The following is a 17,288-nucleotide window of genomic DNA, read 5'->3' as shown; positions in this document are numbered from 1 at the left end:
TCGGCGATCAGCTTTCTTCACAGAGTGAGCTAAAACCAAAACGCAGGAACATTTTCTCAATGCATTTTATATCATATCACCTTGACATCAAAACCAGGCAATGACATCAAAAGAAAACTACCAACCAATATCTCTTATAATATAGACAGGAAAACACTCAACAAAATACTAGCAAACTGAATCAAGCAACATACAAAAGTGATTATACCCTACGACTAAATAGAATATACCTTAAGAACACAAACTGGTTTAAGATTTTAAAAAATCAATGTAATACATGACATTAACACAGTAAAAGACAAAAAACTATGTGTCATCCTACTAACCCAGAAATAGAACTTAACAAAATCCAGAACCCTTTCAGGATTAAAACATGGAACAAATTAGGAATTAAAACTTCTTTAACCTGACAGAAGGCATCTACAAATAAAATCCACAACTAATAAGACACATAATGGTGAAAGAATGAATGCTTTCTTCCTAATATTGGAAACAAGAGAAAGATACTCTCACCATGCCATTTCTTTCAACAAAGTACTGAAGGTTCTAGACAGGACAATTTAACAAGAAATAAAAGACAGTCAGAATGCAAAAAAAGAAATAAAACTATTGGTATTTACAGATATCCTGATTCTGTATATAAAAATCCTAAAGAATTCACTAAAAACTACTAGAAATACTAAGGGAATCCAACAAGGATGTAAATAAAATACAAGATCAATGTCAAAAAATAAACTGTATTTCTATATGTTAGCACTGACAGAATAAAATGCTCATGAATAGTTCTAAAAGGTGCAAATCTACTTTTTCTTTTGTGTTTTTTGGTGGTGTTTCTATGACACCATTGGGTAACCTTAAGGTTATAAAGGTTTATTCCTCTGTTTTCTTGTGGAATTTTATATTTTTAGCTCTTATATTTATTCTGTGATCTATATTGAATTCATTTTTATGTGGTGTGAGATAGGTTTCTAACTTTCTTCCTTTGTGTTTAGATATTCATTTGTCCCAGCACCATTTGTTGACAAGACTGTTCTTTCCCCCACTGAATATTCTTGATACTCTTGTTAAAAATCAGTTGACATAGTCCTGTAATGATGGATATATTATACCTTTGTCAAAACTCATAGAAGTGAAACAAAGAATATACCCTAATGTAGACTTACGTCCTTTAGTTAATAACAGTGTATCACTTTTGGCTTATCAGTTCTTACAAGTAACCACACTAATGCAAGATGTTAATAATAAGGGAAACTGGGGAGTTGGTGGGAGTGGGGATGACGGAATATATGGGAACTTTGTACTTTCTGTTCAGGTTTTTTTTTTTAAAAAACCTATTAATTTTTTTAAAGTAAAAAGAAAGCATTTGGCCACAAATGTTAGAGTTTATTTATAGATTTTTAACTGCCTTTGATATATATGTCTAACTTTATGGTAATACCACAGTCATGATTACTGCAGCTTTGTACTAAGTTGAAATTGGAAAGTATACTCGTTTGAAATAAGTTCTCCAACTTTTTCTTTGGAAAGCTATCGTTTTGGTTATTCTGGGTCTCTAGCATTTCATATGAACCTAAGGGTCAGATTATTGTTCCTGCAAAATAGCCAGGGTCTCTTTGGAATGATGACAGAATTCTAAAACTATGATGGTTTCCAACTCTGAGTACAAGGAACACCATTGAACTATACCTTTTAAATAGGTGAAATGTATGATATGTAAAGTATATCCTAATAAAGCTTTTAAAAATTGCATTTATGGTCCTTGCTTTCAACGAATTGACAGTCTAGAGCTGGAACACATGCACTGAGACATGCCTTCATCTTATCATATCAAGAAAACTTACAAAACTGCATAAAGAATTTCTACAAGACTTTCTTTTACATCACTAATTTCACTTTGGAGAAAAGAATTGGTTACATCACTTCCATTCTTAAAACAGCAAGGATAATATAAAACTAAAACAGGACATACATATTACACATCAATTATATTTATGTTTACCTCTTTTTCCTTAAGTAAAGCTTCGTGTTTTTCTTCAAGCCGCTTCATTTCAAATGCTAGTGTGTCCGCCCTTTTGGATTCAGAGGAAAGTTTAACATGAAGATCCTGAACCTTTTATCAGAAACAAAAGTAGAAAATAAACAGGATATAATATTGATAGCATTTCAGAGATCAATAAATAAAAACTGGAAATAAAATTTATAGTAAGATTATAGTCTAATTCTAAATATTCGTGGAAATAGCATGTAAATAAAATATTAAAATAAGTTTTAAAATACACAAATAATAATTTAGCAAAAAAAAAATCAGTCTTCTACTGTTTCTCTAGGGTGTTTGATAAACAGCAAATTTATCCCTGGTGATCAGAAATGTTAATGAAACAATAAAATATCCCAAAAGTATACAAGCTCAGAAGCTAATAAAAATGCCACAAGGGAAGCCCAATAATCCTGGAGTGGGTGGTTTATCCCTTCTCCAGCAGATCTTCCCAACCCAGGAATCAAACCGGGGTCTACTGCATTGCAGATGGATTCTTTACCAACTGAGCTATCAGGAAGTCCAAAAGACCTAGAAAACACAAACTCAATGATCAACTCTTGAATTAAAATTACAGATAGGAGATACATGTAATAATAATAAGTACACAACTGACTACAAGTAGTGTTTATTTGGGGCTTCCTGAGTAGCTCAGTGGGTAAAGAATCCACCTGAAATGCAGGAGACCCCAGTTTGATTCCTGGGTTGGGAAGTTTCCCTGGAGAAGGAATAGACTACCCACTCCAGTATTTTTGAGCTTCCCTGGTGGCTCAGACGGTAAATAATAAACCTGCAATGTGTGAGACATGTGTTCTATTCCTGGGTTGGGAAGATCCCCTGGAGGAGGGCACAGCAACCCACTCCAGTATTCTTGCCTGGAGAATCCCAATGGACAGAGAAGCCTGGCAGGCTACACAGTCCATGGGGTTGCAAAGAGTTGGACATGACTAACTAAGCACAGCACAGCACAGTGTTTATTCACTGCTATATCCTTCTTAAGGAGTGAAAAGTTACACTCTTTCAATGTTATTGATTTAAAAAATTTAGGTATTTTCTTACCTGTCTCTTGTATGTTTCTAATTGTGTACGTGCAGCATTTGCCTTCTTTAATTCCTCTTCTAAGCTGACTGTATTATGCATGTACATCATGTTTGTTTCCTGTAAAGTTTTCACCTGCTTGCGAAGGTCATTCAGATCCTGTAGCTTCTGACGATATATCTCAACTGTAGACTCCAGTTTATTTGCTTTATCAGAGGTAGCCCTATAATAACAAAGATTAAACATTACTGTGTAAAAACAAGTAAATGCACATAACAGTGTTACTCTGGCTGTAAAATGAGTCTTCCAAACGAACTATCAACTTGTTAAAAAAAATGAGAGGGGAAAAAAAAAAAAATGAGAGGGACAAATTAAAGAAATCGTTAACTTTGTGAGAAATCTGGAAAAGGACTCAGAAAGTTCAACCCTTCTGTTATAAAGTCATCAAAATAAAATGCTCGAAATCTGACACACTGTATTATCAAATTATTCTATATATCACAACAATGTATAAAAAAAAGAATGGAATTGTAAATACAGCGGAACAATTCTGAGCTGCCTTTTAGCTTACAGGCCAGTTGTGCTCTGTGCGTAATATCTAATGTAGTTTGTTGTTAAGTATTTGATATATTCAGGAAGTTGACTGAATTTATCATTTGTTTGGCAAAGCACTTCCCTTTAGAGTTGTGCACACCTGACAAATGGGATGGAGAAAAAATAAACAAGTAAACAGAATCACTTCAACATCACATGAAGGTTAAAATTAATGCTTATAAAGATTTTGTTTCAAATGAACATTAAAAACTGTGTAAGAAATGGTTAAATTAAGAAAAATTAACATAAAAAATCATTTAAACAAGATTCTTTGCTTAAAATTTCACAGGCGAAGCTCATTATAAACTTTGTACTGTCAAAGACAATAAGAGAAACTGGGATAATCTTGAAATAAATGCTAGGATTCTTATCTATATTTTATCAAATGTCAAAATATGGTTTGTGAGAATACATTTCTTATACAAAAATTTCACAAGATGTACTAGTAAGTACAAGAAGGTCAAGTCAAATGTATCTAAAAATAACTCAGCTTACAAATTTTTAAGAAAAAGGTATCATTTTCTTTAATCGGAGATAAGAAAAAGGTTTATGGTTCTAATAGGAAAATCTGTCCTAACAGGAATCAAATATTATCCTAAAACTTCACATAACTATCAATAAACATAAAAGAAGTAAAGACTAGGAACTTGGATAAAAACTGATCAATACTTGATACACAGGTATAACTGTAAGATTCCTTAATTAAAATATAGAATACCAAAAAGAGAAGTGACATAATCATATTAGACATGCCATACCTAAGAACATCTATTTCATCTTTCAGGGCTCTTGTTTCCTCAGCAAGACTAGTCAATTCATCATTCCTATGTTGAAATTCAATTAATTGCTTTTCAAGTTCTTCACAGTGAACACGGTAATCATCTTTTGCAGCTTCAAGCCTTGCATAAAGAGAACAAGTATTTATAACGTAATTTCCATTATTTGTTTTTCCACTGAGACATGAGCTTAGCAAAACTTACTTCTAAAATGTTTGATTCCACATTCAAAAAAAGAAAAACTAAAGGAATAGGCTACTTTCTAGTTCTTAGTTTTAAAACAATAGCTTAAAAAAAAAAGTTAGAGAACTCATACTTTCCAATTTTACAAGTTACTACAAAGCTACAATAATCATGATAGTGTTGTACTACCATAAAGCTAAACATATAGATCAATGACAATTAGAAGTCCAAAAGTAAACTCTTAACATTTATGGTCAAATGAATTTTTTTTACTTAAAAAAATTAATAGACTTTTTTTTTTTTTTTTTCCAGAAAAACTGAACAGAAAGTACAAAATTCCTATATATTCTCTCAGGTTATCTCAGTCCCCAGTTTCCCTTATTATTAACATCTTGCATTAGTGTGGTTACTTGTAAGCACTGATAAGCCAGTAATGTTCTGAATTTTCATTATCACTCTGAAACACTGAGCCTGGTTCTCTAGTTCAAACTGGAATTTTAATTTCAAAAGAAAAAGAGAAACCATATAAATATACCATTTTTGGTACATTACCCAAAAATGTACATTGCACATAAAGTGGTGAAATATGAACTCTAAGTATAGACTGTGATAAAGAATAAATACTTTGAACCCAAGAGCAACAACGAAAACTAAAATGACTAATATAGTGATAAAAATATTTCAAAATTACTTGATCAGTTGACAATAATGCAGAAAAGAAAAATAAACACAAGAACAGAAATGACAAATTGAAAAATAGCAAACTGACAGACCCTAAGCACAACCATATCAAAAATTATGTAAAGGGCAAAAAGACTAAACACACCAATTAAAAAGGCAGAGACTAACAGACTAGATCAAAAAGCAAGCCTCAAATATATACTAATTATAAGAAACATTTTAAATATCAAGACACAATAGGTCAAAAGTAAAAAGATGAAAATATCACGCAAATAATAAGCAAAGAAAACTGAGGTATTTATATTAACATCAAAAAAATGGTTTAATACAAAAAGTATTACCAAAGGTATAGATATTTCACAATTATAACAGGGTCAAGCCATCAGAAAGACACATCAAAAAATTATATGTAACTAAAAACAAAATTTTAAAACAGATGAAGCAAAAACTGAGAATCAGAGCATCTATAAATCCATAATTATTGTCAAGAATGTTAACATCAGTCTCCCAATAAATGAAAGAACTAACCAAAAATGTCAAATACAGAAGAAATCTGAATACCCCTACTAATCAGCTTGATATAATAAATATCTGTGAAACATGTCAGTAAAAAATTACAGAATACATATCCTTTGCAAGTACACATGGAATATTCACTGAAATAAAACACATGAGGATCAACAGGTATCATAAATATTAAAAAGAATGAAGACTATATTCTCTAACCACGAGGAAATTAAACTAGGAATCAGTCACAATGAGAAGTTTGGAGAAAAGCCTTAAATATTTGGAAATTAAAAAATACATTTCTAAATGATTCCTGAATCAGAGAAGAAATCAGAGGGGAAATTAGAAAATATTTTGGAACTGAATAATAACAAACGCAATTAATCAAATTTTAGGGACACAGCTAAACCAGTGCTTAGAGAGAAATTTACAGTTTTAAAGGCTTATAACAGAAATAAAGAAATGCTTAAAATCAATCATCTAACTTTAGGAGGCTAGAAAAAGAAGAGCAAATCAAATCCAAAATAAGTAAAAGGAAAGGAATAAAGAACAGAGATCTAAAACTCACACTATGGGAAACTAATAAAGGCTGTTCGATTAATAAAGGGTGTAAGAATAATAAAACTGATGAATCTCAAGCAAGAGTGACCAAGAAAAATGAAAGAATATATAAATTACCAACATCAAGAATGAAAAAGGAAACACCACTACAGCTCCTACAATCATTAAAGGGACCATAAATAGAATATTATGAAAAACTTCATGCCAATAAATTAAACAACTGAAATCAAATAAACATATACCTTGAAAAAAAACAATTTAGGAAATTGACATAATATGAAACAGAAAATCTGAAAAGTCTATGACTTTTAAATAAATTACATGTGTCATGAAAAGCCCTTTCACAAAGAAAACCACAGATCCAATTGTTTTACTGATTAATTCTATCAAATATTGAAGGAAGAAATAATGTCATTCTTACATAAACTCTTTCAGAAAATAGAGGAGGAGAGAGTATTTCCCAATTATTCTATGAGACTAGTAGAACAAAACCTGAAAGACATTACAAGAGAAAAAAGTTACAGACCAGTATCTATTATAAAGACAAGGCACAAAAATACTTTCAAAATATCAACAAATCAAATCCAGTCATATGTGTATAAGATAAGAAAATATGATCAAGGTGGTTTTTCTCTGGAATACAAATTTTTCTAACATTCAAAAATTAATTGTATTAAAAGATAAAAAAGAAAAACCAAACCATCTTTTTTCAAGATGCACAGAAGTCCTAAGACAAAAATCAACACTGATAAATTATAAAAACTCTTAGCAAGGCAGAAATAAAGGAGAACTCTTTCAATCTGATAAAAAGCCAATTTAAAAACTCTACAGCATGATTCCCTGGTGGCTCAGTGGTAAAGAATCTGCCTGCCAATGCAGGGGACACAAGCTTGATTCCTGATCCAGGAAGATCCTACATGCAGCAGAGCAACTAAGCCCATGCGCCATGACTGTTGGGCCTGTGCTCTAGAGACCACGTGCTGCAACTACTGATCCGTGCGCCCAGGACCCATGCTCTGAAACAAGACACTGCAGTGAGAAACTGGCACACAACTAGAGTATCCGCCACTCTCCACAACTACCACAACTAGAGAGTACTGCCGACTCTCCACAACTAGAGAAAGCCCACATAATAACAGAGACCCAGCACAGCCAAAAATAAACATTTAAAAAAAACTATACAGCTAGCTTCATACTTGACAGTACTTAATTGGACATTTTCTCCCTTAGACTCAGAACACAGCAAGATGTTTGCTCCTGTTCAAAGCAAGGAAAATAAAGACAAGGCTGAAATAAGGAGACAGGGACGACAGAGAATGAGATGGATGGTTGGCATCACCAACTCGATGGGCATGAGTTTGAGTGAACTCCGGGAGTTGGTGATGGACAGGAAGGCCTGGCGTGCTGTGATTCATGGGGTCGTTAAGAGTTGGACATGACTGAGCAACTGAACTGAACTGAACTGAAAGGTCTATTAATAGATGACTGCAGATTCCTTAGGATTTTTTACTAAAATAAACAGAATCAGTAAGTGAATCAAGAAACTTTGCAGGGCTTCCCTGGTCGTCCAGTGGTTAAGACTTTGCACTTCCACTGCAGGAGCACAGGACTGGACCCTGGTCAGAGAACCAAGATCCTGCATGCTGAGCAGTGTGGCCAAAAAATAAAAAAGTAAATAAATAAAGTTGTTTGAACAAAAAAAAGAGGAAACTTTGCAAAACATACAAGTTTTCAAATGCCAGACATTAACATTCAAAATATAAAAGTTTCAACATATAAAAATCAACTGTGTATCTATATATTAGCAGCAACTTTTCAGAATAATTTTTGTAACTGTGTTTGTAATAGCAAAAAATTAAATATTTGAGAATAAAATGAACAGAAGACACACACAAAACTATGCTGGAAACAACAACATTGCTAGAAAAATTAAAGACAAATAGACAAAGATACTAAATTCATAAAACAGAAATTCTCAATATGGTTAAAATATCAATCACATACAACTTGAAGTCATAATCACAAAAGGTTTTTAAGAGAAACTGACCAAAAAAGCAAAAAGACAGAAGAGTCAAAAACATATTTTGAGAAGAAAGCGTTGGAATATTCCCACTACCTGATTTTAAATGACTTACTGTAGAGCTATAGTAATCAAGATCAAATCTTAAGGGCTAAAGACAGACAAATTCATCAGTAGGAAGGAACTGAGTTCAGAAAACGACCCAAATTTTGTGGCTATATCATTTTTCACAAAGGTACCAAAGCAATTTGATGGAGTAAAATAAAAATCTTTTCACCTGATGATACTGGAACAACTGGATACGCATAAGGGAAATAGAAGTAAAGCCTGACACCCGCATATTACACTATTTTCAAAAAAGTCAATTCAAGATGGATCACAGGCCTAACTGTGAAAGGTAAAACTATAAAGGTTCTATAAGAAAATACTATTTTCATGACTAGGAAGTAGACAGACTTGACAGTACAAAAAAAGCACTAATCTTAAAAATATTGATAAATCAGACTTCATCTAAGAACTTTAATTCTTGATAGATACCATTTGAAAAATGAAGTGGCAAGCTACGGAAAAGATGAAATATTATTACATGCATATCTGACAAAGATTCTATAACCAGAATATATATTTTTTAAACTCTTACAACTCAGGAATAAAGACAAACAACCCAATTTAAAAACAGGCTAACAGTGTAGAAAGACAATTCACATAGTAAAATATAGTGCAAATAAGCACATGAAAAGGTGCTTACCATTATCATTAGTTATCAGGAAAATGCATATTAAAGCCACAATTCAACATTCTTAACCCATTCCCTGGAATAACTAAAATGAAGAAGACTAAAAAAAAAAAAAAAAAAAACAAATAAAATGAAGAAGACTGATAAGGCCAACTTACGTTATATAGGCAGAGTAACTAGAGCAACCAGCAGCAAGCACTGCTGGTGGGAATGCAAAGCAACATGACCACTTTGGGAAATGGTTTGCTGGTATCTTTTAAGTATAACACAAACAAAATGTGTGACTCACAATGCCACTCTATGTAACTGCCAATGAGAAATGAAAAAATACGTTCACAAAAGTTTTATATTCCAATGTTCATATCCATTTTATTTATATTAGCCAAAATCTGGAAACTCAAAAGTCCATCTAAAGGAAAATGAATAAGCAAAATGTGTTACAATCTGCAATAATTCCATTTAGCAGAATACTACTCAGCAATAAACAAAAATGAACTGATATATTCAGCAACATCGGTAGTTTTCACAAATATGCTGAGCAAAAGAAGCCAGTCACCAAAGAATTCATATTACAATTTCTAAGAAGTTCTAGATCAGAGAAAACATACCAATAGTGGAAAATAATCGGAAGTGTCTCTGGGACATAGGGGTTATCTGGGAAGGGACATAGGGGAACTTTATGCAGTGACAGAAATGATTTATCAAATGATAAAAATGTGAGTTACACAAATGCATGCTTTTAATAAAAGATGCCAAACAGTGCTATTCACTCAATTCACAGTATGTAAACATTATCTTAAAAAAATAACTGTAAACATACTGAAGTGTAGCATTAGTTTGCACTGTAGCATTACCTTTTTATAGAAGGCATGTAGATTAGCAATTCTTACTTCAAATGTGTTTTGGGATTGAGTAAATGAATAAATCTGCTGAGGAAAATGGAAGTCAGGTTTCTCAATGTTGGAGAAGGGAGTTACAATATGAAAATGCAGAAAATCAGAATGCACCCTGAAGTCACTGGACTGAAAAGGAAGACAATGATATGAATTCACTGTTCACAACCGTAGCTATGAAAATAAATACAAGTGTATTTCCTAGCTCTGTACACCAAGATGGCCCAGAAGCAATGACAGAAAAATTCATCTAGACCACCCTTGGAAGAAAAGCCATGATCAACCTAGACAGCATATTAAAAAGCAGAGGCATTACTTTGCCAACAAATGTCCATCTAGTCAAAGCTATGGTTTTTCCAGTAGTCATATATGGATGTGAGAATTGGACTATAAAGAAAGCTGAGAGCTGAAGAATTAATGTTTTTGAACAGTGGTGTTAGAGAAGACTCTTGAGAGTTCCTTGGACTGCAAGGAGATCCAACCAGTCCATCCTAGAGGAAATCTGCCCTCAATATTTATTGGAAGGACTGATGCTGAAGCTGAAACTCCAATACTCTGGCCACCTGATGTGAAGAACTGACTCACTGGAAAAGACTGAAGGTGGGAGAAGAGGGGGATGACAGAGGATGAGATGGTTGGATAGCATCACCGACTCGATGGACATGAGTTTGAGTGAGCTCCGGGAACTGGTGATGGACAGGGAAGCCTGGCATGCTACAGTCGGTGGGGTCGCAGAGTCAGACACTGCTGAGTGACTGAACTGAACTGAGATCATAGACCTTTGTTGTTCAGTTCAGTTCAGTCGCTCAGTCGTGTCCGACTCTTTGCAACCCCGTGAATCACAGCACGCCAGGCCTCCCTGTCCATCACCAACTCCCGGAGTTCACTTAAACTCATGTCCATATAGTCGAAGCCTTTCAATTAGCCATGTGTCTTTACAATATGTTGCTATCCTTCTTTGAGTATTTTCTTCTTTCTGGCACAACAAAGTGTTCTAGACTCTAATTGTTCTTCCTCAACTCTAAAATCAGCCATTTCTCCAAGAAGTCCTGATTCCTCTTTATTCTCCACTAAAAGGAGAGATCTATGGTCTAGATGAATTTTTATATCTTGATTTATCTCCAGTAAAAAGAGAGATCTATGGCCTAGATGCATATTCTCCACTTTCAGTTCAGTTCAGTCTTTAGTGGAGAATAAATCAAGACAGAGAAATGCATCTAGGCCATAGATCTCTCTCTTATTATTCTCCACTAAGAGGAATCAGGACTTCTTGGAGAAATGGCTGATTTTAGAGTTGAGGAAGAACAATTAAGAGTCTAGAACATTTTGTTGTGCCAGAAAGAAGAAAATACTGAAAGAAGGATAGCAACATATTGTAAAGACAAATGGCTAATTGAAAGGCTTCTCAGTGGTCAAATCTGGGACAATTTAAACATAAAAATAAATGATGATAGTAATGGAATTATAGTCCATTGAGTAAGAATCCATTTCTAAATGCAAAGCACGATACTGGATTAGATTCTGAAACAAGAAAAAACTTAAGTTTTAAGGATTCTGAGATAGCTGTTAGAATTTGCATATGATCTGTAGATTAGATAATGATTTGTTTCAAAGACCAATTCACTAATTTTGATCACTATGCTGTGGTTTATAAGAGAATATTTTGTTCTTAGGAAATACACACTGAAGTACATGGGGTAAAGCAGTATGTCTCCAGTTTACTCTCAAATGGTTCCAAAAACAAAACATATATACACATGTGACTATGTAAAGAGACTGTTAAAGCAAATGAATAGAACTGTAAAACAAATGTCAAATCTGAATGAGAAATATACAGAAGCTCCCTATCCTATTCTTGCAACTTGTTCCAGTAAGTTTGAAATCATACCAAAATAAAGTAACAAAAAAACACACACAGTACAACTGGAGCGCCTATTTATCAGGGCCTTACACTGCAGGGCTCACGGGCAGGCACACAAAAAGATAATGTTTATCAAAGGTTAGATGTACACGTTTTTTTCCAAAAGAAGAAATATAAAAGTTGATATGAAAAGCATCCTTTTAGTGTGAGATTTACATATTTCTTCCACTTATTATCAAGTTCCCTCTCCTATGCAAAAATTTCTCTTCTCCCCAGGTTTTAGTAAATCATTCTTTTAAATTCCTCGTGGACTTGCCTAAGGCCTTTGTTTGGCCCTCATCACACATTATTTTGAATAGTTTTGCTTTTTATATATGTATCCCACTTGCTTAACTGGATTGTTAGCCCTACGAGGACAGGAACCACTTATACTAGACAGTATTTTCATCCACGTAGTATTCTAAACATGCGTTGTAATGCTTAATCATCAGTTGTTGCTATTATGATTTTTAGCTACTAGTTTAATAAAACTGTATAGAATGATTTCTACTAAAAATGCTACCTGAAGTTTTCTTCCTGTAATTGTTCTAGTTGCAACTGTGCATGAAAATATTTTTTTGCAACCATTGTATTTGGATCATCAAAAGATCCATCCAACTGGTCAAGTTTTTCATTCATCATCTCGTTCTCAGAAACTAGTGAATTCTTCTCATCTTGAAGTGCTGTCACCTAAAAAACAAAAACACAAACATAAGCATCAGTAGCAAAGAAGAGTTTAGAGTGGAGTTCTGGATTCTAAATCTGACCAAGCCATTAACTAGCCTGGGTAATCAGACTAGATAAATTCTTAAGGATCCTTCTAGCTCCGGAATTCTGGATCTAGGAGGTTTGGATCAGAAGAAATAAAATTAATTTTATTAATACAGAGAAAAGAGAGTTAATACATATAAAGGAGAATATATGCTTGCTTTAGGTCAGAGAAGATACTGTTTCTAAGTCTCTAAAATTGTATGCACCTATGTACTTCAAAAAAGTAATTTGTTTCCCTTTTAGGTATAAATTTATTTTCAGGATGCTGTCACCTAGTAAACTGAAATACACACAAATATGCACAAAATTACCATTTTAGGTTCATAGTAGAAAATTATCACATTCACATGGTATCTTCAGGGTAACCACATTATTTGGTTAATGAATTAGCAGCAAAAACCTGAACTCAACTGCACACTGAAACTATGTGCTTAAGATTTAAAATGGATATAAACATATAACTTTAGAATGACATCAATACCAGTACTTGACACATTTTAATTCTACCTACATATTTATGTTAACAAGCATTATTGCTCCCTTAGTTCTACTTCTTTTTCATTTTAAAATATCTTTAAACATTTAGAGATAAGGCTGCAACCTTTTGCAAGACATGCTTCCCGAGTAACTTGGTCGGTAAAGCATCTGCCTGCAATGCGGGAGACCTGGGTTCAATTCCTGGGTCAGGAAGATTCCCTGGAGGAGGAAATGGCAACCGACTCCACTATTCTTGCCTGGAGAATTCCATGGACAGAGGAGCCTGGTGGGCTACAGTTTGTGAGATCACAAGAGCTGGACATGACTTAGCGGTATCTTTCTTTCTTAGACCAGACATCTACATGGGATTTTACTAAGATTAGTTTGAGAAAGGCTGACTTATCATAACTTACAATACATTGTAAGTTATTGGGCTTTCCTAGTGGCTCAGCTGGTAAAGAATTGGCCTGCAATGAGGGAGACCTTGGTTTGATCCCTGCATTGGGAAGATCCCCTGGAGAAGGGAACAGCTACCCACTCCAGTATTCTGGCCTGGAGAACTCCATGGACGTATAGTCAGTCCATGGGGTCACAAAGAGTCCCACACGATGGAGCAACTTTCACAACATATTACTGCACAAGTTTGCTATTTATAGTTTCGAAAGGTGTAATCAATGCAGTCTAGTTACATGAATGGGACTACATATTGACAACCAAGAAATTAAAATCAAGTTATAGGGACTTCCCTGGTGGTCTGTGGTTAAGAATCACCCGTGAATGCAGGGGTCATGGGTCTGATTCCTCGTCCAGGAAGATTCCACATGCCACGGGGCACCTAAGCCCAGGCAGCACAATTACCGAGCCTGTGCTCCACAACAAGAGAAGCTACCACCATGAGAAGCTCTCTCCCTGCAACAAAAAGTAGCTCTTGATCACCAGAACAAGCGAAAGCCCACGCACAAAGACCTAGAGCAGCCAAAAACAAGTAAAGAAATAAATCTTTAAAAAAAATCAAGTTATATTATATAGTCTTCAATACAGTGTAGGCAAGTTACAAACGCTGTCCTCCAAATGAGTAACACAAAGTCTGAAAAACCATTCCTAGACAAATAGGAAACAGTTTCTCTTCCTAAATACAATGCATGCATCCATCCTTGTCATATAAGCAGTTTAGTGACTATTATCTGTCATGTAATACAATCCTGTTATTGGGATACAAAAAAAGAATGGAGGTTGCACCCTTTAAGATCCCTACAGCAGAAATGTAAACAATTACAGGACAGAAAATATGGTGCTTTGATGAAATTATGCTATTGGGGGGGCGCAAGAAAAGAATATTTCTTATTAGCTTGAGGGTAGGGGCTGTTGTAAGACTGGTAGAGTAGAAACAATACCTTGTCTTCAAACTGGATAAGAATCCCCTGAAGAAGGGAGAAGAGCAAGGGCAAACTTAGTTTTCAATATCTAGTGGGTAACCAACCTTGTTCCTAACCATGTATTTCACACAGCGGTTCCAGAGCCACCCCAGATGAGTGACTTAGAATGTCCAGAGGTGGTTCTAGATATCTCTTAACAAGATGCCACGGTGATATTTTGTTTAGGTTCACTCTGTACCTGCCTCTGTCCCTTCCTGTTTCTCTTGTTTTTCTGTCTCTCTCTAAGCTACTTAAAAGAAAGTTTTTTTAAAGAGCTAAAAAAAATCATGCTCTTTTCTCACATCACTCAGATTTAATATTTTTATCATATTAGCTTATTTAAAAACTTAAAACATAAATTTCTATAGCTGGAGTCCTGTTTCACACATAATTTGCAGACACCTTTAGGTTTGAAGATCACTGCCTCGCTATATGTGACACAATGCTGGGTAGGAGTATGCTTCTCTCTAACATACTGTAAGCAAGAATAACCAGCCTCTGTTACTGCAGTAAGTAAAGGAGAGCTACTGATGGCTGCCAGGTATTAGGATTAATGGTTGAGTAAGGCAGAGGAAAGAGCTATTGATAAACTCATCCTAACTTGCCCAAAGGCCCCATAATCACTGGACCAAAACTATAAGATTACATGACTTTCTCAAACCTTACATCAAATTCTCATGTGGATTTTTTTTTTCTTTTTAAAGTACACATAATCAGGCTTCCTCCTGACTGAGTCAGAATTTCAGTCGTTCCAGAGTCTGTAACCATAATTTGCACAGAATGCACATAGATCTTTATTTAAATGGGTTGTGCTTCACCACCAGATCTTCCACTACAGAGTTCTTGCATTTTTTTATTCTGATTAAAACATGGTTGCTAACTGGACTGTGCAAACAAGCAGTTTTTTTTTCAAGGGCTCATGAATTTGCACCAGCGCTCTTCTTCAGTTAATGCAGTTAACGCTTCTCAGTTAATGCTCTTCCTGACTCAGCATTTTGTAGATATCGCTCCTCCATTTTCTGGCATCACAGTTATAGGGGAGCCTGATTTTCTTATCTTTGTCGCTGATTTAGCTTTTCTACCTGTCTTCCAGAGTTGTTTTGCCTTTATTCCTGACATCTGAGAGCTTAACTAGGAAGAGGTTTGATGTTAATTATTCACTGATTTGTTTCTAGCTGAAATTTCCTTTTAAATCTCACTTCACTGTCCTACCACCTAGTCTACTCTACTGAAGTGTTCTTATGAAACTGTAATATTACATAAAGCAAAAGTTCTCTAAGCTTGAGTGCATGCATGCTAAGTCGCTTCAGTCATGTCCAACTCTTTGCAACCCTATAGACTGTAGTCTGCCAAGCGCCTCTGTCCATTGGATTCTCCACGCAAGAATACTGGAATAGGTTGCCATGTCCTTCTCCAGGGGAACTTCCTGAGCCAGGGATCAAACCTGTGTCTCCTGTACTTGCAGGCAAATTCTTTACCACTAAGCCACCTGGGTAGCCCTCTCTAAGCTTGGCTACTGTCTTTTCCATACACTTATCTACTTCTGGTTTTAGTCTGTAATGTTCACACAGATGTCATGCTTTTATTCTTTGCATCTAGTTCATGCTTTGCTGGTAGTCAAGATACCCTATTTGCTTTGGCAATGTTGAAGACTTCTTGTACATTCTCTCCAATGTACCCCATGGCCCAGTATGCTTTCCCCTCTAAGTTATAGCTGGGATTGTTTTTCCTCCACCACTCTATATAGCCTTGTCAATGGTGAGGGAAGGCAGTAGTTGCGGGGGTGGGGAAGAGCATATGAGCCAGTGGGCAATGTTTTTTAATAACACATGGGCTAGGCTATCATTTCTGAGGTTTAAGTACGTCATACAAGGACAGCGAGAATGGTATTCCATTTCCGTGGACAAATTCCTTTGGACATCAGTGCTGCCCCAATTCAGTGTGTGGCCCTATACCCTTTGTTTCTATCAGAAAGAGTCAGGCCCTTAGTTTCTTCTTGGCCATTATTTCTACTCATATCTAGTGTAAATAAAATGAAGAACTCAAAGAGTGAACTTCCTTCTGATTGAGACTACTCTGAGAAGTCACGAGATTTTCGTTGACTCCGCAGCAAGAGCAAGGAATGAAGAACAGCAGGTTCCTGCTCTGCAGCACCTCTGTCAATATCACAGGCCTGCTTCGTTCCTTGATTACCAAGCTTTTAAATTTAACTTTATTAGGTTAAGCCCTTTTGCTTGTTTACCTGTCCTTGGTGAATTTCTTTGCCACCTATTTTTCTTTTTTGGTTCATTTGGTTGGGTATTAAAAAAAATTCCCCCCAAATTTAAATATCACTCTGCAGTTTTGTTGTTGTTGTTCAGTTGCCCAGTCACGTCTGATTCTGTGACACCGTGGACTGCAGCACACCAGGCCTCCCTGTCCTTCACCATCTCCCGAAGTTTGCCCAAGTTCATGCATCAGTGATGCCATCCAGCCATCTCATCCTCTGATGCCTTCTTCTCCTGTCCTTAATCTTTCCCAGCATCAGGGACTTTTCCAATGAGTCAGCTGTTCTCATCAGATGACCAAAGTACTTGGGAGCTTCAGCATCAGTCCTTCCAATGAAAATTCACAGTTGATTTCCCTTAAGATTGACTGGTTTGATCTCCTTGCTGTTCACTGGACTTTCAGGTGTCTTCTCCAGCACCACAGTTCGAAGGCA

At 35.3% G+C, this 17,288-nt stretch overlaps 1 protein-coding gene across 1 annotated transcript in view; it reads right to left on the bottom strand.

Moving 5' to 3' along the window:
• Window positions 1-17,288, bottom strand: part of HOOK1 (hook microtubule tethering protein 1) — a 71,081-nt gene that overhangs the window by 26,825 nt on the left and 26,968 nt on the right. Inside the window, exons 9-12 of the mRNA XM_055402022.2 lie at window positions 12,448-12,614; window positions 4,426-4,566; window positions 3,095-3,296; window positions 2,000-2,110 (exon numbers count right to left, since the gene is read on the bottom strand). Coding sequence (XP_055257997.2) covers window positions 2,000-2,110; window positions 3,095-3,296; window positions 4,426-4,566; window positions 12,448-12,614 — 621 coding nt within the window. The remainder of the gene's footprint in view (window positions 1-1,999; window positions 2,111-3,094; window positions 3,297-4,425; window positions 4,567-12,447; window positions 12,615-17,288) is intronic.

This window comes from Moschus berezovskii, chromosome 4 (assembly GCF_049115385.1).
Source record: "Moschus berezovskii isolate FMDL1 chromosome 4, NW_MosBer_1.0, whole genome shotgun sequence".
Classification (NCBI taxonomy): Eukaryota; Metazoa; Chordata; class Mammalia; order Artiodactyla; family Moschidae; genus Moschus; species Moschus berezovskii.
Note: the sequence above shows the minus strand (reverse complement) of the source record. Positions and strands in the feature narration are given on the sequence as shown.